Raw genomic sequence first — 24,511 nt, 5'->3', positions numbered from 1 at the left:
TCACTGACCACTGTATTGATTTATGACATGCTTTTTCCATGAGAGTTTACCTAAGATTATCTTTTATAGAATTTTGACAAATAATTAGTGATACATTGTTAATGTTCATGAAAAAGTATTTAAAATGTTTACAAAACAATTAATTTGTGATTTACACTAATGAGCTTGGGTGTGTATAAAGTGAGAATTATGGCTTCCGTTGATGATCACCTAAAAACTACTCAAATGGCGTCTTTAATCTTGTTATATTTTCTTTTGAAAAGAAAGAGTGAGATAAAACAAAATGAATAGAAATCAATTTTTTTTTAAATCTCTTGTTTCCGAGAATAAACAATTTTGTCAGCTATAACCGACCTGAATAACGAAACTATCAATTGGAAATTACTCTGAGACTCTTGGAAAAGCCATAGGATTTTTTTTTTAATTGAAAGAATTGAATAAATAAAAATAATGTCATCATAATAATGAAAGACTGTGACAAACAAATACATCGATCTGATACTAGAATATCGATTCCCTTGCCATATTCACCCGGATTTATTTTAGCTTTACCAAGCTAAGCAACAGTTGTGTCCCTTAGATTGTCGAACTTCCGGTGTTCGTTTGAGTCGAACTACGTGTATCTCGAAATATTTCTCTGGTCCGGCTGACTTCGACATAACGAGAGTCGACTGTACATATAATTTATTATGTAATTGTTTGTCTTGTATCATTATTGCCTTGTGATATGTAAATGTAAAGTTGAATATCCTCTAAAAAATAATGTTCATTGAGGTTAATTATTTTATTTATTTGCCAAATCTAAAGACATTCATTGTTTGATTCATATACTAAGGGAACAGATAAACAACAATCCATATTACAACAATAATTTTGTTTGTTTCTTCTGCATATTAATAAAAATGATGTCACTTATTGTGTTTGTGTTAAACACCACTGCCCTATTTTATTATTTCATGGCAGTCAGTTTTTGTGTTGGAGGAAGTCAGATTTTTTTGAAAAACCACCACCTTTATTAGGAAAATTTGCAATACATTTGGATCCAAGATGGAGTCAAACTCTTCTTCCATGTGCAGGACTCAAACTCACAATCTAGGTGTTGATAGGCTAGTGATACAGAAGTTGGACTACTTAGACCAATAAATTACCAATGACCTGAGATGTTCTTTGACAGCAACCCCTCAAACCAAATAAATTAAAAAAAGACTTCTTTTGGCAATGAATGGTCTTCAACATTAGACAAGTGTTATATCATATGCCTGGTCTGAATTGTCCCAGGTATAGACAAGTTATAAATAAGAAAGAAATCTTTATAGTGTAAAAGCTTTTGATTATAGTCTAATTTATTCAATATTATCAATCAAATGTGGAAAACAATTCTTATGATGTATAAAACAATAACCAAATAACATTCCAAATTTTAAAGTAAACCATGTATGATTTGTATCTTACAGGGCAGAAGCTAGTGTGAACAGACTCAGTGAACTAAACCCTTATGTCAGTATGAATATTTTAACATACAGTTTAGAAGATTCCACAGACTTAGATTACCTTAAACAATACCAGGTAAACTGTCCTTGACCTCTAGTTTCTTGATAGTTCACATTACGTAAAATTTCAATTAATTATTTTTTGACAATTGAGTGTAAAAAGTAAAATCACAAAAATACTGAACTCAGAGGAAAATCAATTCGGAAAGTCCATAATCACATGGCAAAATCAAATAACAAAACGCATCAAAAACGAATGGACTAGAACTGTCATATTCCTGACTTGGTACAGGCATTTTCAAATGTAGAAAATGGTGGATTGAACCTGGTTTTATAGCTAGCTAAACCTCTCACTTGTATGACAGTCGCATCACATTCCATTATATTGTCACCGATGCTTGAACAAAACAAACAGACACAATAGTTAAAAATGTCAAAAATAGGGGTACAGCAGTCAACATTGTGTTATCATATTAATCATTATAAAAACAACAAATGTAACGAAGAAGCACACATCAAATTAACATCCTCCTTTTGATTATATTATACGATTTTATTTGTCTATGTAAAATGCACCCATCAAGGAAGGAGGGTTTTGAGTACTAGTGTAAAATTGCGCGTTTGAAATTCGCACAGGTAGACATGAAATAATTTTGTAGTTCAAAGTATGACGGGATGCATAAATACAGTCACGCAAAATAGATATAACAAAAACTGACTAAACAGTATAAAGTAATAATAAATAAAATAATAGTGTGGTTCAAAGTATGACAGGATACATAAGTACAGAGTCACGTCAAATGTATATCACAAAAAAGTGGGTTAACAGTAAAAGTACTATTAATAAATAAAATAATTTTGTCATTCAAAGTATGACAAGATACATAGGTACAGAGTCACATCATAAAATAATTTTGTCGTTCAAAGTATGATGGGATACATAAGCACAGAGTTAAGTCAAAAGGGTATCTAAAAAAAAAAAAAACAGACTTAACAGTAAAAGTAATATTAATAAAGACAAATAAAAGAATAATATAACACGTTATTAAGATGATAAACAACGTCAGTACGCAAAATCTATACTTCAAGACCATCGTGTATTATTTGTAAAGTTGATACGGAATATTTAACAACAAGTTCTGGGTACCTTCCGATGAACTTTTTCAGAAAAAGGACGAGACGTTCTTTGACATACCCCTGGTTCATCAACTTTCTGCTCAGACATTGGTGACATTTTACAAAGTCTGATCGAGTAGGAGCTGCAAGCTCTTGAATACCGAATAAGTTGGGAAATGTATATTCCATATGCAAGTGAAGTTGGTATATTGCTACTAAGGTGGGGGAAATTGATAATTTCAAAATCAAAATCGTCTCGTTTGTCATAGATTCTGGTACTAAGATGACTGTGTATGTCAAATTCGAGGTATAATTCTAAGAAATGTTTCCAAACTTATAATATGGGCACAAATATAATATTGGAATGAAACAGCAAGTATTCTGATAGAAGAAAGAATTGACCTTAGGAACTAATTTTTAAAGTTTAGCTGGAGCTGAATGAGATTGTTTGCTGATATATAGGATATTATGCTATTGTGTAATGGGCTTAGAATAGGATATATATATGCTAATCACTTTAGCATTTAGACCTTCACAATAACATTATTACAAATAATTTGTAATAAACAGAGTCATTTATGATAATTAACTGTTAGTTTTGTGAATGAAATGGTAGATAACCCGCTGGTCATGAATATCAATCAATCAATGTGTTACTGTCAATGTTCTTAAATGAAAAGTAAGGGTTCTAAGAGTTCTGTTTACGGTTAAAGAGGCTGGGATAAGGTACCGGTATTTGATGTATCCACTAACAAATGTGAAAAACTATTAATAAAACATGATTTACCTTTAAAAAAAAAAAGAGTTCTGTTTAGATAAGTTTAATGCTTGGTTTATGCAGATTACTTGATATCTCTTAGTTTAATTATATTTAATAATTTCAGATGCATGTGTGTGTTAATGTTGTTACTTTGTTTCAGTGTATCGTATTAACAGAGTTACCACTCACTTTACAACTGAAGATTAACAAATTTTGTAGAGAACAATCTCCACAAATAACAGTAAGTAATCACGTGGAATCAAGTTTTTACCCTTGTTTCACCTAAACCTGTACAATATAAATTAGAAGATGTGGTATGAGTGCCAATTATACAACTCTCCATCCAGGTCACAATGTATAAAAAAAGTTCAAAGTACTGCTCAACACAAGAGCCTAGACTCACGCTAAACAGCAAGAATTAGTACTGATTGTTTTAATTTTGAAACAGATGTTAGCTATTGAATTTAATAATTCTTTAGCTGAGACAGCTTGCTTAGATAGGCGACGTAGGCTATGATATACTTGCATTTGAGATCAACTTTAGCAAGTCTGGTTTTACACCTGATAATTTTAATCATGAAATTTTAATACAACTATACAGTTGAAATGTTATTGGTTAAGCCTATTAAAAGTTTATAGCAAAAACTTTAAGATTTCATACAAAAAAAATCACAAAATCATGCAGAATTACAGAATTTGGTGTTAAGGCATATAAGACACATGATACTTTGCTGAAAAATAACATATCTTACTACTGGTTAAAAGATGTAATTGTATGATAAATTGACTGATTCCACGAAGTGTGTTTGACACAAATGCATAAACCATATACATGTAGAGTAAAGTTATGAAATACATTGTAAATCGATATTATATTATGTATTTATTATTTAAATGGACAGTTTATAATGAGTAATGTGCATTGTTTTATGTTTACAGTTTATAAGTTGTGATGTATATGGTGTGTTTTGTTCAGCATTCTGTGATTTTGGTGATAGTTTTGAGGTAACAGATATTAATGGAGAAGAACCAAGAGATATATTTATAGAGAGTATATCTAAGGTATGGTATATGAACTTTACGAAAATCCATCTTCTTTAGACGCATGGTATGAATTATCTGGTCCTCAGACAACATTTGATATGCATTAATGCATTGATTACAATTATTTTATGCCCCACCTTGGGGCATTATGTTTTCTGGTCTGTGAGTCTGCTCGTTCTTCCATCTGTCCTGCTTCAGGATAAAGTTTTTGGTCAAGGTAGTCCAACAAACTTGAAACTTAGTAGACATGTTCCCTATGATATGATCTTTCTAATTATATTGCCAAATAAGAGTTTTACTCCAAGTCGCACTCCACTGAACATAGAAAATGATAGTGTGAGTGAGGCATCATTGTACTATGGACACAGTCTTGTTTTGTCTTCTAGGAATATCAAAAATAGGTACAGATTGATTCAATTCTGTATATTTAAATTGATTTTCACATGGGAGACAACTCTTTAAAATCCAGATTAAATCTGAACAGAAAAAGAGTGTGGCATTCCATACATCATCTCTGTTCTAACGTTGGGACCATATATCTACAAATTAAACACAAATTAATTTTAAATGCAAACAAACTTAAATACTCACTGTCTGCTTAAATGGTTAAAATTGAGAATCGGAATGCTGTATGTGTAGCCATGTTTAAAAATTGTCAATAAAAAGAAAATTGAATATTTTTACAAACCACTGAGAATTGAAGTCAATGCAATCGCCATGTAGTTTATTTAAATATCTCATAAAAAGTAGGGCTGTTAAATTGATGAAAAGATAAATACTCAATATTCATCAGACTTTCATACTTTTAGTTACTTACTCTGAAAACAGAATTGAATCGAAATGAATTTTTATTACACTTAATTTTTATAGTAAATAGTTACCTCTTAGGAATTTTATTCATGTCACTTTATTTCTAATTTGTATACAGAAGAAGCAAGATAAAAAATGAATAAAATATAACAGATTTGTCTCATTATGTTTGAATATTTTGTTATAGGATAATCCTGCTCTAGTCACAATTTTACAAGTACGAGAGAAAACACATGGTTTAGAAGATGGCGATGTTGTTACGTTTAGGGAAGTTAATGGAATGACAGAAATTAATGAGAAACAATTTAAAATATCAGGTAAGAATAACAATGAGTGTCCTTACATCATGAAAAATTACAGGGAAACATACTTTGATCGCACAGATATCAGAATATTTAAAGACTGATTGTAAGCTGTCAGGAAATTACCATTGAATTTCTATGCAATGTACACTGAAGTTAATAATATTGATGCTTCTTTTTCAACCTCTTTACAGTATCCACATAAAGTTAATCTTTTAAAAAAAAAGTTTTACTGGGTTAAACGTTTGCATGCTATCATTCATGTGTTTTCAATCATAGCAAAATTAGTCTTGTGTTTAGTAAAGGCTCTCAGTTGGTTATGTTATCACATTTACCATCAAGCAACTTTAAATTTGGTGAAACTATTTCCATGGACACATTACATATGTTACATGGACACAGTAAACATGTTAAGTGATTTCAGGTTTTTAAGTTCATAAATATTACTTATCAAAATAGGTTTTACTATTGTTTACTTGTCTGGTTTTCAAAGGAAAGAGAAAACTAACTGAAATGTTGGTTACAATGGTATTATCAAAGGTGTTTTGTATTGTAAGATCACCTGCTGCAATACACTAAGTTGCCATGATGACTAACCTGAGGTCTCCCATGGTTTAAGGTAGAGAAAAAATATCCCACAGTAGCTAATGAAATTACCTGTTTCAAGCATTTTGTTTTCATTAGTAATATTTTTAAATATATCTATTACAACAAATCAGAGTTATTGTAATAATTAAAACAATAATTGTTTGTTTATTTTCAGTAAAATCTCCAGAATCATTTACAATAAACTGTGATACAAGTAGTGATGAGTTTTCACCATATACACATGGTGGCAGAGCCGTTCAGATCAAAGGTCAAGTCACATTAAAATATGTAAGTAAAGTGTATGGTTATTTCTACATCAAAATCTGACTATTTCATTAAGCAACAACTATAAAAAAGAAGATGTGGTATGATATTCAATGAGACAACTCTCCACAAGAAACCAAATGACACAGAAATTAACAAACATAGCTCACCATAAGGCCTTCAACATGTTTTATAGATATGCTTGTAGCATGACCTTAGGAAAAAATATATGAAAACATTTTGACATTTCTTTGGTACCAATGGTTTATATTGGACTCACCATTTCATTTTATTAGCATAGAAGTATGGATTTCACACATATTCGTCTATTGTATTAACAGTTTTAAAGGATCTGGTTGATTATCTTTGTAAGATGAATTATGACTTTTGTATGACCAGTCAATAAAATCCAAATAATCCATGAAATCATTAACAAACAATGAAATCTGTTTTCTGCACTCAATGATATTACTTTGGCTAAAAAAACCTAGGATGTGTTATGAATTTTAGTCTCCTAGTTTACCTCACTGCTAGAAGTAGTAGATTCAGGTATTATTATAGCCTTAAACTACAAAGTTTTGAAATGTTAGTATAAAAAACTTCAACTACTAACTTGTATATTCTATTGTTATTTTTTTAGGAAAGCCTTGAAAAACAGTTATATGATCCAAAAATCTTAATCTGTGATCTTAGTAAATTTGAGGTATGATTTATGTAGCAATTTTTTTTATTATATTTTATACATATTTTTTATTATATTTTTATACATAAAGTGTTACATGTTTAACATGTAAATTAGATAATAGTTTATTTTAAGGACATCCATGCGTATTGTGATCACCGGATTTTTACGAGATGGGTCACGCTGAGGGCACTTTGCATACGGAAAATATGTCGGGGAATTGCTTGCTGGAAGGAAGCAATGAAAATAAAGTAAACTTCTTCTGAATATGAATAAATCAAAGAATTTTCTTCAGAAAAAAGTATATGTACATAAGTTTTATAATGAAAACTATCCATTGAGTTATAAAAAAATGTATGCATTATTTTTTTGGAATTGAGGTTTCTTATGACTTTAAATAAAGAGAGATTAATAGATTATCGTTGATCATATCAACAAGATAGATTTTTATATGACCGCAAAAATGTCATATAATGATATCATGTTGTCGTCGTCCAAGACGCATTTAGTTTCCGAACAATAACTTTTGTTTATGTGGGTTGATCTCTATACATTTTTACCAGAAGGTTCAATACCACTAAAGGAAGGTTGGGATACATTTTGGGGGTTATGGTCCCAATAGTTAAGGATTGGGGGCCAAAAGGGGGGCCCAAAATAAGCATTTTTGTAGTTTTCAAACAATAACTTTTAAGTGTATGAATCTCTCTGAAATTATACCACAAGTTTCCATACCATGAAGGGATGGTTAGTATTGACTTTTCGAGGGTTATTGCTCAAAAAGTTTTGGAATTAGGGGTAAAAGGGCCAATAAAGGAGAAAAACTAGGTTTTTCTGGTCAATGGACAATTAAGACAATTTAAAAGCAGTGTAATGGAGGTAATTCAAAAACATCTAACATACAATGTTGGGTCTGTTAAGATTTACTTCCCTTACGCTACTTGTAAATTATGTGTAAAGAAATGTCAGGTTTTGGACTAATTGCAAAAAAAAAAAAGGGGGGAGGTGGTAGTCATGGTAGTAGTTTTTTTTTTTCAATTTTCTCAAATTCCAAATTTTTGAATAGTTTAAAGAAGAAATCTTGCGCAATAGATTTGTAAGATCTTGACATTTGTTTTGTGTGAGAAACTCATATTATGTCAAAAATGTGATCACAACCCAAATTCAGAGCTTTATCAAGCTTGAATGTGGTCTCCATACTTGCCCCAACTGTTCAGGGTTCAACCTCTGAGTTCGTATAAAACTGGGCCCTGTGGAGCACCTGGTTTCGCTTGAGCCAGTATGGCGAAAGCGAGAAAAGCAATCGAGTTGAGATGACCAATAATAATCTGTTTATTTCTTTTTTACCTATGATGACGATGTCAATTTCATGTGAATTTCATTAGCAACGCCACGTGCGTCCTTAGTTTCTTGGGATAATTTTCCATCTCAAGCAAGAAGCACGATATGAAAAATATCACATAAAAAGATAAAAAAAAAACATTTTCTGTTCAATAAGAAATTAAAATGTTTATTTTTTTGTGATGAAGTTACAGCTTTTGTTTACATTTGTTTTGTTTTACAGGCCCCTAGTTCTATTCACTTGGGATTTATGGCACTTCATAAATTTAGGAAAGAAAACAACAGATTGCCAAATATTTGGTAAGTAAATATTATTGAAATTATCAAACGTTAGGTAAGGACAGTCACATACAGACATAAGAATTTCTCACACCTTATGTAAATCTCTAAGAATCTCAAGTACAATTTTAAAGTAATTATGAAAACTGAAAGTGGCAACATTTGCCAACAATGCCAATTTCCTTATTCAATGGAAAATGCTTAGAAGGACTGACTAGTTTGCTGTCTTATGACAGGCACAAATGGTACGGATAAACTTGTTAAAGAAGTTGTGAGTACTGCTTTTTATCATGATTAGTTCATGGACAAAGGGCACACAATAAAATTAGATTCAAATGTACTAGTTCAACATAATTGATATTTCAAACATAAAAAATATACTGCTCCTAGTTTAATGTTTGTACTTTACTGTTTTAAAGATTGTTAAGACATGTATATACCTCCCAATATCTTTAGCAAACTCACTGCTATTCTCAAAATAGTTATGAGGTGATAATGTTATATTTTCAGGTGTAAAACAGATGCAGAAGTTGTCTTATCATTAGCTAAACAGTTAAATGAACAAATGGTGACAAGAGTTGACTCCCTTGATGAAGATTTGATACGTATGATTTCGTACACATGCCGTGGATGTTTTGCCCCTCTCTGTGCTGCTATTGGTGGATTTGTTGCCCAGGAAGGACTAAAAGCATTAACTGGAAAATTTACACCTCTTAATCAAATGGTAATATGATCATCACAATTGATACACTCCAAAAGAAAAGAAATCAAATTAATATCAGGCTATTTTTTGCAAACTCAAACATGTATGTTTGTTAATTTTTCAAATTTAGCAATTCCTGTACCTTCTTTTTCAATAACGATTTATATGGTGAAGAAAATGATATTAAAAAAAAGAAAAACTTTTTTTTTCCAATGAAGAAAACAATACAAAAAATCTATCCTTCTCTGAATACAGCTAAAAGATAAACATGCATTTTATATTAAGAAGTCTTATATAAACAAGTACTATTTTTTATTACAGATATATTTAGACTCTATAGATGTTATAACTAAAGAAGATAGATTAAATCCTTTATTATTTCAATCAAAGTAAGTCATTAAGATTCTTTATCAAGTCCATATGGAAATTATGTGAAATCTTCCATTTATTCAATAATTTTCTTTATACATGGATGATGATGAAATGTTTCTTAGGTTTTAATACTATTCTTTAAAGTAAAACCATCAAACAAACAGACTGACATACCTAACAAAAATATAGAAAAACGATACTGTTGATACATAAGTTTTTGTGGGATACCATTTTTTGTTGATTTTGTGGGTAAAGATGAACTACGAATTTCAATGTTTAATGAAGTACATATTTTCTATAGTCTTGAAGGCAGACTTCGGCAAAACAAAGAAACATAATGTTTTCCTCAATCCATGAAAATTAGGCAAGAAAATTCAGCAGGTGCTTCCTAGATTGTTAACTTTAGCAAACCATAATTGTTCCCCATATTCATATAATTCATCCTTATACTATTCCATTTAAACATTCATTTCTCAAATGGAAAAATAACTATTCATAGAACAGACCTGTCCTAGTAACAGTTCCACCTTACTTAAGCTTTTTTAGTGCCGATCAATATTCCAGAAACAATTCCATAAATTACATTTGAAAGGAACTTATTTGAGGGGTGTATCTTCCAAACAGTATTTCAGTTGTTGAAACGAGTTATAGTATAACTAATCGCCGTATTTGAATATCAAAAATAAGACAACGCGTGACCGAACGACGCATGGATTAAACGAGTGCGCAGCACGAGTTTAATCCATAGCGGCATTCGGTCACAAGTTGTCTTATTTTTTATATTCAAATACGGCGATTAGTTATTCTTTTTATTACATTGGCAAATGGCTTTTTTTCATGAAATTAATGTAGAAAATGTAAGGAACTATATCTTTTTCCTACGCATTGACAATTTGTTTTGATCCGACGTTATCGACGTCTTGACAACGCCTATTGTTGTATGACGTCAGACAGTGAAATAACCACGTTTATTTCACATGTGAAATTATCGGTTTTTATTTAACTGGGAAATCAATGTAATTCATTGCAACCAATGTAATAATTTTCATTATAAGTTTCATTACTTCTCTTGCCAGTATAAATGTTGTTTGAAATAATTATACTTTGTATTTTACAGAAACGACAGATATGATTTATTAAGAATATGTATTGGGGAAAATGGCTGTAGAAAACTGTCTCAAGTTAAATTATTTATGGTAGGTACTGAAATGAAAATATATAGTATATATTGAACTTAAAATATATAATATATATTGAAATAAAAATATATAATATATATTGAACTAAAAATACATAATATATATTGAACTAAAAATATAATAAAATTTTGTTTTTTTGCAAAGATGAAAAATTAGGAATGAACAACAGGAACATCAATGTTTCCTTTATACTCTATATGATATCATTGATGTAGACCAATTATTAAGCAGTAGACTAGTTCAATTAAATTTTATTAAAAGGTATATATTAGAATTGTTCAGGTGATGCAGCTTGTTAAGTGTGATTTTAACCAAGATTTACATCAGTATCACCCGAGTAGCTATGACATGACATATTATTGTTAATGCACTTAATGAATCAAATATAAAATGGACCGCTTAGGCCACACCCATTTAATTTCTTGTTCTACAGAATTTTGTACTCCAAAAATTGGAGCGAGCGATTTGAAAATTTTAATAAAAAATATTTAATTTGCAAATTTTTGAGGCGAAGCTTTAAAAGTAAAGGCGAGCGATTATAATTTTTCATTGTGATTAAAAAATAGTATGTTTTGTCAATATTAAAACTTGATTTATCACTTGTACTTTAGATATTTCTTTAATAAATTTATGAAGTATTTTTTCCCTGTTCACCAAGAAATAATTGAATAATTAAATCTGGTCTATGTTTGTGTGACTGACAATAAGTCAATTCTCCATCAAAGTCATATTCAGGTTGGGAACAACCCTTTAATGTTATAAATATCCCTTTTATGAGGGGTCAATATAAGTTATAATATATTTTTTTTGTAAAAAAAAAACACTTTGAAGTACAAAAGGGCTCATATTTTCTCAAAGAACTATATATCTATCTGGTATTAAATGGTCAAAACATGCCCAAGAATTTTGTAATATTCCTTAACTTTTACCATGTTATTGTTAACACATTAACTTTAACAGTTTAATATCATTCAAAATAAGTGGACCCCTCTTTAAGAAAAGTTGTTTAAAATATGATGTATTTCTCCTCTTTTTGAGTAAAAAATTCTAATGCAATTGTTTTGTATCAATCAATGGTTCTGATTGGATGACAGTTAGCGTAAAATTCTCTATCTCCTTGTCTGTAACTAAGGAAGCCAACATTTTGAATTGCTGAATGTATTGACATGTAATTTCTACAATAATAAGCCAAAAAACTCACATGTTGCAACTAAAAATCTTCTTTTTATCAAATTTTAATTCATTCTGAAGTGGCACAGAAGCCAGAAAACGCCCGGTGTTTATGTTTGATGCCGGAAGCATACCTTTGACGTCACCTAGTGTAGGGAACAAAGAAGATAACATCTTTTCGCGGAATTTTCTTCAATGAAGATTTTACACTGATATAATGATTGAAATTCAATTATGAACTTGTTTTGCATTAGAATAGAGATAACTGTATTGTATTTAAAGCTTTCTTTTTGGACGTCCATCGGTAGTTTTACTGTCGCATTATACAAACCCTTGGTATTTCTATTTCCTTTTCTACAACAGTAAAATGACCCCTTGTCTGAGGGAGGGTTGTTCCCAATCAGATAATAACACAGGTCAAAGTACAGCCTTTTACACAGGGTTTGATCCATACCAAACAGCTAGCTAAAAGGGGCCCCAAATTATAAGTGTATACAATTCAAAACAGGAAAACCAACAATCTTATTTATATAATATATCCAAACGAGAAAATATCAGTGAACCACATAAACAAACGATAACTGCTGAACGACAGGCCCGTTAATCAATCAGGAGAGGTGCATAAACATGCAGCGGCTACGGATAGATTTGTTTCACTGTCATACATATAAATGCAGTTGATGGCAAATCCTTCAGAAGTTCTTTGTACTTTATTCGAACAACTAACATGTTTTAATAGGGAATATGAGTAACGGGGAAAGAAACCAGTGTTTTGTTCTGTACAGGTATTTCCGCTGTTATATATTTGTATTTCATGCTGAAACAAATATTCTCACAGATATTTACACAGTGTGGTGAGGTGCTTCTAGGTTTAAAATCGTTATATACAGGTTAGACTGTGATTTTAAAAACAAATGTTGGTATCTTTTTATAATATTTACAAAAAAACGGTGCAAGAAATGGACATGATTACATTTCCGGATGCGGGAAGCGGGAATAAAATAAAAAAAAAAAAAAAAACGTTTTTGAAAAAAATAGGTGCGGGCGGGTCCATTGAACAAGGAATTAAATTGGTGTGGCCTTACAAGTAAATTTGTTAAAATGTGAACATATGATTTACTGTGGATTCATTATTATTCGTTGGATACCAATTTTCGTGGGTTTTGTGGGTAGAGGTGAACCACAAATTCAAATGTTCAACGAATAACATATTTCCATAAGCTCTGTATACAGTGATTGGCAAAACCACGAAAACAAATATCGACGAAAATGCAAGTTTTCAGCAATCCACGAAAATTGATACCCACGAAAATAAATGAATCCACAGTACTGTGTAAAATAATGTTTAGAACAATTTCCAGACATTGTCTTATTCCAGTGAACTTCAAATAGTGTTAGTTGTGTTAGACTTACACACATTTTCTATATTTTAGGTGGGTTGTGGTGCTATAGGCTGTGAAATGTTAAAGAATTATGCATTATTAGGTGTGGGTTCTGATGGAAAGGTAGGTAACTAGGTTATCTCTGTCTGGGCGCATTGCATTTGCACTAATTATTAAAAAATCCAATCTTTCATTTGCGCCACAAGGTTGTATTTCATTTGCGCCAAAAAATTAAAAACTTCATTTGCGCCATTTTACAGGTAATATATAACAGAAAAGTTAAATATTCATTGCTCTAAAAGGTTTGTCTCTACAGTATTACAAAACTGAGGGTCACAAATGTTTAAACTGAATTATGTGTAGATAGAATTTGTCAAATTAGGAACAAACAGAGAAATAAGTCTGTATTTGTGATCGCCACACATATAGGTTATCATATGTTCTGAAAAATGAAGACAAGTCGTCGTTTAGGTGTACACAAAACATATATTGCAAAATGGACTGCAGGTCGACGATTGGAGAAAGAAAGAAAAAACTATCTTTTTGAGAAATTATGATATGCACATAAAAGTGGAAATTTCTAGACAGTTTAATACATCAGGACCGTCCCTTATAAGTTTTTGTGACAGCACAGACTAATAACTTAACTATAGTGTATATTGCTTAGAATTGTCTCATAATTTTACTTCAGTTTATAGTGCTTTCTTTTATTTTTTATATTAGGTTTTATGATCACGTTGATTTTATAAAAGTTTTTTTTAACATAACTTGAATGGTTTTATGATGACTGATTTCTGAGGAATTTGTTATGGGAAAAAAAACCTGCCTTTATTCTTTTTTGAAAGAAAAGGGTTTTGTATACCATTTACCTATAATGTTGGTGCAAATGAAAGGTTTCAGTATTGTCGCAAATGAAATACTGTGTGTGGCGCAAATGAAAGATTTTTTTGGCGCAAATGAAATGCCAATTGGCGCAAAAGCAAACCGCTTCTCTGTCTATATTTAGTATTACAGTTGTAAATGATAATAAATTTCGATGAAAATTCAAAATAAATCAAAAATGATACTTTTTGATATATTTGTACAAAGTAAAGTGATTCATAATTGATGTAACATACATAAGATTTTCTTTTAAAACTGTTTGTCAAAATTAAATTTTTTTAAACTGTGCAACATAATTATTTTTTTAGTATTCACAAAGTTTTCATTAAAAATTCCCTTAAATATTTAAATTAATTTTTAAATAAATTAAAGAAATGGACCAAATCTATTATTTAGAACTTTTTTGTTGATAGATAACTATAACAGACAATGATTTGATTGAGAAGTCCAATCTGAACAGACAGTTTCTCTTCAGACCCCATCATATAAGAGTAAGTATTACTATAATGTTCTGTACATGTTTCATTGAAGTACTGTAAGATGACATATTAATTTAACAATGTAGCTAGTGGTATATTTATGTTTCATACAATAGGATATTGCAATATTTAATTTTGACCTCGATGGTTTACTGTAATATTTTTTCCTTAAAAACATTTTTAAATTGTTGCAAGACATCATAAGAAATTGTTGAATTAAATTGAATATACATGTATGATACTTTATTTTAACATTTACAGCAACCCAAAAGTACAACAGCAGCACAGTCAGTACTAGAGATAAATCCAGGTTTGTTGATGTCTATAAAAACTTTTCCTGCATTTTTAATTCATATTTAAGTACTATGGATTAAATATTTTAACAACTTAAAGATTTTGTGGATAAAAGTTATAAAAAAAAAAAAAGTTTTCAACAAAATACAAATTTTCTTTTGTTAATTTTTGCAGAATTTGTTAAAAACCACAAAATCAAGTTTTAACAATTATATTGTCCTCCTTCCTCAAAATGTGGAACAAACTGAGGTACATGATTGTCAGTTATTACCGTAATAAAGTTTTACTACATTGAAGGAAAGAGGAGGGTACAACTGTTTTTACAAGACAATTTTACATATATTGCAAATTAATTAAGTTACTCATTTCACAAATTATTAAGAATTTGATGCACTTTTGCATTGTTGGCAAATGATACATTATTGAAATGGGATATGGAAAAACAGAACAAATAATTTAAAAGATAGAAATGGCAAATGATATGTAGAGAAATTAAAGTGTTCTACATTTAAAGTTGTCAACACTAATTCATTTATTGGATGTAATTACAGTAATTCTAATAAATTCTTTGTACGAAATATGTACCACATTTTTATTTATTAGAGATTATTGACTAGTAATAATACAGGGCAAGTCATTTTTGTCTACATTTTTTTTTTTTTTTAGATTTGAAGATAGAACCTCAACAGTACAAAGGTAGGTTATCTCTTGTATTGTCTTGTAAATATTAAAAAAAAACTTTATTCCTATGAATGGGGATGATGCTGAGAAACAGTTAAAATTTCTAGTCAATATGTAGCCAACTAGACCTACTTAATATAATCAGGTATAAACTAATGGTTAAGAGCATTTTTTTAGGAATTATTTCTTTGGAATTTCCAATTTTAGAATGTCCTTTTATATTCTGTGTTATATTTTGTTGATGCTAACAGAAATGATATGGTTGCTCATTATTATTACAAAAATATGATGTATAAATTCCAGTTAGACAACTCTTTACACATGTTACAAGAGGCCAAATGACACAGAAATTAACAACTATAGGTCACTGTACGGATGATTAGAATTTTTATCCCCATTTGTTCATTTCAAAATTCAATGAAAACAACCTTATTTTTGAATAATACACCAATGCATTGAATGTGAATAAGTTGATAGATAGAAAATGAAACAGAAGAAGAAGATACATGAATTGGGCAACTGAAAACAGACCAGACCAGATGAAGGAAAATACTATACTGATCAAAACAGTGGATACATCTACATGCCATCAAAAAAATTCTGCTAAGGCATAGGCGAAGTAATCTCTGTTGAAAATTTAGAGTGATATCGGATGTTTCTAATAAAATAAAGATTGAATCTTTTAAATTAATTTTAAAGGTTTCAATACTATAAGCACGTAAACATAGTATGGTAAAAGTTATCTAACAGATATTTATATATGAATTATATATTTCCAGTTTGTCCACAGACAGAAGAATCTAACTATCCTGATTCTTTCTTTGAATATCAAGATCTTATAGTCAATGCATTGGATAATGTAGAGGCTAGGAGATATGTTGATAGGTAAGTTAGTTTTCATGTCCCCGTCATAGTGGAGGGACTATTAAGTTTTACCCTTGTCTGTCTGTACGTCTATACATATTTATGTCTTTCCCTCTGTCTGTCCGTACATCCATACATCACAAAAATGCTTTCCATTCTCTAACTTAAGTTTGCCTCAACCAAATGTTCTGAAACTTAAACACAATGCTTATTACCACAAAAAAATAGATCAATTCTGAATTTTGGAGGTGTCACGGATACAGTTCTAGAGTTATGCCCCTTTACAATTGGAAAAATTGCTGATTTTTTTGTTCCTTTTCTTTCACTTTATTTTGCCTCAACCAATTATTATGAAACTCATACACAATGCTCATTACCACAAATCAAGTTTGAATTTTGGTGGCGTTACTTTTACAGTTCAAGAGTTATGCCCGTTTACAAATGGAAAAAAAATAGATTTTTTTGTTTCTGTTCTCTAACTTTAATTTGCCTCTATTAAAGGTTATAAAACCTATACACAATTCTTATCACCACAAAACTCAGATCAAGTACAAATTTGGGTAGTGTCACTTTTACAGTTCTTGAGTAAATTCCCTTTTTAACGTTTTATGCAAGCTTAGGCATCAGCTGTGTTCAAATGTGACGTCATTTTTTATGTGCTGTTTTAGAATTTCAAATGTGACATCATTTTTTGTGCCTTTTTTCCACTTCGTATTTGACGTCACTTTTTTTCACTTTTTGCATTGAGGCCTTGACTATGTCAGGTGTGTCTATTTTTTGTGTTGGTTTATGTAACCTATCCGGGTTTTGTTCTCTGTAATTAGTTAATACTTCAGTTTTATCATGTACATGTATATCTTTTATATTCATTTGATAAAATTTACTGTTTGCAGAGGCATAAATTGTTCTGGATAATAAGGATGTCCTTATCAAAGGCAGAAAACCCTAGCCGTATTTGGCACAACCTTTTTGAACTATTGGTCCTCAATGATGTACAACTTTGTACTTGTTTTGACTTTCAAGCTTTTGTATCTGGGCGTCACTGGTAAATCTTGTGTGGACGATGTGTGCTTCTGGCGTATTGAGTTTTAGACCTGGTGCCTTTTGTTGGCTGTTATTCATGTGTTTCTTTGTCTAGTATGTTCTCCTATTTATTTGTATTGTAGTTCTGTAATGTTATGTTGTCGTTTTGGTGTTGTGTTTGACGTTGCCATTAAAGCAGGAGTTTTGTCATGCCACAAAACCAGGTTCAACCCACCATTTTTTTTTTCTTTTAAAAAATGTCCTGTACCAATTTAGGAATATGGCCAAAGTTATATTATAGTTCGTTTCTGTGTGTGTTACATTTAAACGTTGTGTTTCCGTTGTGTCTTTGTTTTCTCTTATATTTTAGTGTAAATTCACATTACTTTAAGACGTGTCACGGTACTTTTCTATCCCAAATTCATGTATTTGGTTTTGATGTTATATTTGTTATTCTCATCAGATTTTGTCTAATGCTTAGTTTGTTTCTGTATGTGATACATTTTTATGTTGTGTCGTTGTTCTCCTCTAATACTTAATGCGTTTCCCTCAGTTTTAGTTTGTTACCCCGATTTTGTTTTTTTTTCCCATCGATTTACGAGTTTACAGGGGTATACTACTGTTGCCTTTATTCCCCATTTATTTTTAGATATTGTTTGAATGTTTATGATAAGTTTTGCATGAAGATAAATAAATGATTTTGATAACAGTAAGGTAAAAAAGAATCTTTTATAAATAATGACTTGATGGTTACATAAATTCATGTGTGTACAATGCTGGATTTAATCCTGGAGTTTCACAGGCTTTTTATCAGTGACTTTATATTCATTTAAATAAAATGATATTTAAAAGCAGGTTTTCATTTTCATTCCTAGTCGATGTGTAACCAATCAGAGACCATTATTAGAGTCAGGTACCATGGGAACTAAAGGTCATGTCCAGGTTATAGTACCACATATCACAGAATCATATGGCAGTCAGGTAAAATTTGATTAAGAAAATGGACAAGATACAAGACTGTACTAGTATTTATATCATGATGAAATAGATATTTTTTGAAAATTTTGGAATCATAAGGTCACAAAAAGTATGAGTGGTATAAAATCATCACTGACACCTATGAACTCATTCTGTTTGTTATTGACCTTAATTTTACCATATATAGAAGTTGCTATCCTTTATAATTGGAAATGGGTTTTAAAACCATCAGAAAATCAAATCAAGATATATAAGTGAAGGATTGTAAAAAGAAGATGTGGTATGATTGACAATGAGACAACTCTCCACAAGAGACCAAATGACACATAAATTAATAATTATAGGTCACTGCACAGCCTTCAACAATGAGCAAAGCCCATGCTGTATTTTCAGCCAAGCATTCAAAAAAACCACTAGTAGCCCGATTTCAGTCTGAAACGGTCATTTTGGTCTGATCACATCTTGATTGACTGAATTTACCGCTAGAGAAATTCGTCAAGATATTTAATATCGTTAAGTCGCCGTTCAGATCGATAGCCTCATCAGGTAAATCAGTTCGTTAAGGCGTGTCAAGACGGAAAAGACTGAATCGTCTAGCGGGTTGTTTGGACCCGTTAAGACCATGTCAGACCAAAACAGACCATGGATACAAAGTTACGTCAAGATGTTGTCAGACCGTGTCCAGTCGTGTTCAGATTTTAATCATATGGACACAAAACGAGTGAAACTTTCCCATTGTTTATCAGGGGTTGCTCCCCTTTTAAAAATAAAATAAAAATTTGAAAGAAGACGGTTTATGTTAACTGAAAGTCTACCACGTCCCTTTAATCATGTTAATTAAATAAAAGAAATATTCAATTTGAATTCTTACTTCATCTTATTTAACATGTTTTGTATATTTTAAAAAGTAGCTCAAAGTCATACTGCTGAACAAACCGCCGCGAATTGACTAAATAAAATTCAACAGATTGCCGAAATAACATTTATTCATTGAATGTAAGCACCTGAACCTTTATATTAAAGGTTTACAAGTGATAACACTACATGTTTTTGCAATTACAGACTGTCGTAAGTGGTGAAAAAATTGTCATGTTAACGCAATAGATTATTTCTACACCCTTATTAAATAATTACGGATGTCGGCCGTGAACACTTGAAAACGCGTGATCTTAATAATTATGTTTAATTAAATTTAAGATGTAACATTTTTCTAATATTGTAAATGAATGCATTATCATTTAACTTTTAATGTTGGCTATATAAATTGCATTTGAATAAATTTGAGGCAGGGAAAAAAATATATATAACTAGAATCTATGTCTTTTCTCGTTTTCCGTTTACTGTCATGCCATTGTCCGTTCATTTTTGCCAGACTCATGCGTTTAACTTTCCATCTTTATTTTTTAATTAGTCTATAATTCGAGAGCCTTTTATAAAAAAAAATATTACATACCAGAAGACTTCGTTAAAAGATAAAGTTTGAATATTATAGCAGAAAAAGGCCAGTGTACCTGAAGTACATTTAAAGACCAGGTTATATATATTACATGCATACAGCATAGTAAAGCTGGTTTAATTTGAATTACTATATCTATTAGGGACATTTTCAGACGATAATTAATCAAATCTGACAAGTTTGATTAAAAACGGAAAATACGCCCGTAAACGATTTAACGTTACCGTACCCTCTTTACTTGTCGCATGTTCGGCATCTTCAAATGGCAAATTTATTTTACACAAAATCGTTGACATGGTAGATGGACACTACAGCACAATATAAGCTGAGCTGGAAATTACAATTGGTGAGTAGAAATGAATAATATTTTAAAACATGCCTATCAGAAATGAGAATAATCATTGATCCGGCCAAGAGTTTGAAGGAAAAATGTTTACATTTGTTACATTTGTGCATACAGGTATGAATCGACGTTCTTCTTACACAGTAACTTGTTCAAAGGCAAAGTAAGAATTTGGGCTTGTAAAATAATTGTTCCTGTGATTGGACCCCCCCTTTTTTTGGAAGATCAATGCATGATTTGAAAAAGGTACATATAATCTATGGATTAAATCTCCCCTTTTAAAAAGGGCTGGATACACACCTGTTTATTGCCTAAACCATTGTGTGAATTCACAATGGTTTGGTTGTGGGGGTGGCCTATCACCAGACCTAACCCCCTGATGGAGTAACCCTAAATATTCTGAATTTCATATGTATTGTATGTTTAATAATGTATTGATAACTGTCACGTCCTAAAATTTGCATGAAATATTTGTCACTGGATTTTTTATAACTCATAACCAACCAATCTTCACATGTATGTTACAATGATGATGTACCTATTTATATAGCCACTGGTGGGTGATGTACAATAATTATAATTTATCACATGTTTGTTATGAATACCTTCAAGGCTTGGGTTAGCATATGCAATAACCTCAAAATTGCCTGGGGCAAAAAAAAAGAGTATATTGATATTGTGCCCTGATTCCAAATGATGTGACAGCATTGCATCCTTAACGACAATTTTTTACACTTTTGTGATAAGAAATTTAAGATAATTTTCCAGGCATGTTTCATTAAAATTGCAGGCGCGGATCCAGAGGGGAGTTCCAGGGGTTGGAACCCTTTCTCTTTTTGAGGATCAATGCATTTGAATGGGGACATGTAATTGGAACCCCCCTTTGTCCTGGTTTTCAAAATGGCTGGACCCGCTCCTGAATTGTTATCAATGATTTAAATGTTTTGCTCTAAATTTTGTAGAACTTAAATATATACATATATTATAACATGTTATAATCTATACATACCATTGCTTTGTCATGTATGTAGTATTATTCTACAAATTCTATTTTGAAATAAAAAAGTATTATTAAAAGAATTTGTTGAATTATTATTACTACACATATGACAAATCAAATACATGTAGTTACTGTAAATTCAGAAATTATTGCTTGCATTTATTATTGCGAATTTGTCATTTTAGACTTAAATGCGATTTTAATTTTTACAATTTTGTGAAAAATCCTGTTAAATTCATATAAAATATCACAAAATGCGCGTTAAAACTATTGCGTTTACAACTCAGTCCCATTTTTCGCAATAATAAAAACCTCACATTAATTTCTGAATTAGAAAATAGTATTAATGCTATTGACTTATTTAATTTTATACATGTTATAGAAGTCGCATGTTATACCTGTTATAAATACTTAATTCTTAATGAATATATATTTTTGTAGATAAGATATCACATTGGTTTGAGCATGATTCCCACCAAGATTATGAAGGGGCATATATATCATATATATATACATAGGAAATATATAGTGTCACCAAATTACTCTCATACGGTACCTCATTTGTACCTGTAGCTGTAAATTGTGAAACGATGGATTCATTCATAATTTTGAGTTACTTATTGCAATTGGAAATAATGTTGATAAAGCTAACAGCATTATGCCATGATGTTGATGGGATGTTCTGATTGGACAAAAAAGAAATTGTGAATTGAACAAAAAGCAAACTTACAATTCATAGGAAAAAAAGTAGGAAATTGGAATAATGAAAATTCATAGTTTCAGTGATTACCTTACAATCATCATGATCATTGTCAATACTACAAGTGCATCATCATGATCATATATATCTGAATTCACCTTGGATAATTATTCATTTAAAATAAGAATTTGGATATTATAAGAATTTCTATGCTGGCGTTGCTACTGTTGGCTTCATGTACCACCAGGGAGTGTTAAACCTTTTTGACCTTTCATGAGGGTCTGGCACGGTCCGTCACTATTGGTTAGTGTCATATATGCATGATGATGGAAGTTTCACCAACCTAGACAAGCTTTACAGCCCTGGCACAGTTGTTGGTTGGACTTAGAGTCAAATGACAGCTTGCTGTATACATTTGTAGTTCAAATACCGTAGTCTACATGTATTTTGACAATCTTCTAAATTACTGTTCATTCTGAAACTGGCATTTTATACTTGTACATGTAGTAGTCGAACATATTAAACAATACATGTACTTCAAAGTATCATTTTATTTTGTCTCGCCTTACATGAAAGTTATGAAAGTTGGTTGTATATATGCAAGAAATGTGTATTGCAGTCTTGGGGTGATGATGTAAGCTATAATTAATAGAGCTTTACATTTATAAAAGCTAAAAGAGCTGGATGTGTGGTTCAGTGACTGAGTGTAAAATATACCGTTACATTTTATTACATGAAATTGGATACATTGTATTGTATATGAGTACCTTGCAAGGTCTACTTGTCTATCAGGTTAGGTTGACCTGACCTTAATCTTATTTCATCCCAGGATAATTTAAGTGATTTAGGTTATTTCAGTTTAATACAATGTTAACATGGTTAGTAGATATAGGAAGATGTGGTGTGAGTGTCAATGAGACAACTCTCCATCCAAACAACAATTCAAAAATTAAACCATTATAGGTTAAAGTACGGCCTTCAACACGGAGCCTTGGCTCACACCGAACAACAAGCTATAAAGGGCCCCAAAATAACTAGTGTAAAACCATTCAAACGGGAAAACCAACGGTCTAATTTATATAAACAAAACGAGAAACGAGAAACACGTATATATTACATAAACAAACAACAACTACTGTACATCAGATTCCTGACTTAGGACAGGTGCAAGTTTGTTTCTCAGATACTTCGTAATAAAATTAGAGACTGGAAATTGGGAATGTGCCAACAAGACAACAACCCGACTACAGAGCAGACAACAGCAGAAGGTCATCAATGTTTGAATTGTTTCTAAGAAGCTGTAAGCTACATTGTACTTGTTGGAAACAAACATAATTTTTATTTTTGCCTAAGGAGATATGGTATCAGGGGTGAATCCAGCCATTTAAAAAAGGTGGGTTCCTAACCCAGGACAAAAGGGGTGGTTCCAACTATATGTCCCCATTCCATGATCGTCCAAAAAAGGGGGGTTCCAACATCCGAACCCTCCCCCTGGATCCACCACTGGGTATGAATTTTGATGAGACGACTTTCATAACTTAAACTATAAACCATAAACCATGTAGACCAAGTGATTTTCTTTTTAGTCACTATATAATAGGGACTGTACACCCTTCAGCAATGACCAAAAACTTAAACTTCATAATGAGCACCCTATAAATGGCTCTGCTTAGAAAGAGCTAGGCATCTAACAGAGTTAATGTACAAAATTCAGACGAGAAACCCAACAGTGATGACAACTTGATTTATACTAGTATACATGAGCTACAAACAATCAAATATGTGATAAACAGCAATCAACAAAAACACTTCAGACAAAAAATTAAGGGGAGACTATTTAAATATAAAAAAGAAGATGTGGTATGATTGCCAATGAGACAACTATCCACAAAAGACCAAAATGACACAAACATTAACAATTATAGGTCACCGTACAGCTTTCAACAATGAGCAAAGCCCATACCGCCTAGTCAGCTATAAAAGGCCCCGATAGGACAAAGTAAAACGATTCAAACGAGAAAACTGACGGCCTTATTTATGAAAATAAATGAACAAAAACAAATATGTAACACATATACAAACGACAATCACTGAATAACAGGCTCCTGAATTGGGTTTATTTACTTTAATGTAAAGTAAATAAAATTAACTAATGTCTTGTACAAGTATTACCCCTGACGTTCCGTGAAAATTGTTTTCAAAAATCTAATTTCTAATTCTTTTATGTAATAAACTTATTTAAATAAATTCAGACCTTCCCTTGTCTGATCACCAGCATGGCTAAGGGTATTACTCCCAGGTGTATTGGCAGG

General features: G+C 31.1%; 1 protein-coding gene across 5 annotated transcripts in view; it reads left to right on the top strand.

Annotated features, from left to right (window-relative positions):
- The window catches only part of LOC143071357 (ubiquitin-like modifier-activating enzyme 6), a 57,605-nt gene that overhangs the window by 7,090 nt on the left and 26,004 nt on the right, over positions 1–24,511 (top strand). For all 5 annotated transcript variants that reach the window (XM_076245603.1, XM_076245602.1, XM_076245606.1 and 2 more), the window contains exons 6-21: positions 1,455–1,566; positions 3,527–3,607; positions 4,306–4,428; positions 5,408–5,537; positions 6,286–6,398; positions 7,015–7,077; positions 8,618–8,694; positions 9,184–9,397; positions 9,698–9,765; positions 10,866–10,944; positions 13,551–13,622; positions 14,795–14,872; positions 15,122–15,170; positions 15,821–15,850; positions 16,615–16,720; positions 18,598–18,703. In XM_076245603.1, the coding sequence (XP_076101718.1) occupies positions 1,455–1,566; positions 3,527–3,607; positions 4,306–4,428; positions 5,408–5,537; positions 6,286–6,398; positions 7,015–7,077; positions 8,618–8,694; positions 9,184–9,397; positions 9,698–9,765; positions 10,866–10,944; positions 13,551–13,622; positions 14,795–14,872; positions 15,122–15,170; positions 15,821–15,850; positions 16,615–16,720; positions 18,598–18,703 (1,501 nt within the window). The remainder of the gene's footprint in view (positions 1–1,454; positions 1,567–3,526; positions 3,608–4,305; positions 4,429–5,407; positions 5,538–6,285; positions 6,399–7,014; positions 7,078–8,617; positions 8,695–9,183; positions 9,398–9,697; positions 9,766–10,865; positions 10,945–13,550; positions 13,623–14,794; positions 14,873–15,121; positions 15,171–15,820; positions 15,851–16,614; positions 16,721–18,597; positions 18,704–24,511) is intronic.

The sequence above is a fragment of the Mytilus galloprovincialis genome, chromosome 4 (assembly GCF_965363235.1).
Source record: "Mytilus galloprovincialis chromosome 4, xbMytGall1.hap1.1, whole genome shotgun sequence".
NCBI classification, from domain to species: Eukaryota; Metazoa; Mollusca; class Bivalvia; order Mytilida; family Mytilidae; genus Mytilus; species Mytilus galloprovincialis.
Note: the sequence above shows the minus strand (reverse complement) of the source record. Positions and strands in the feature narration are given on the sequence as shown.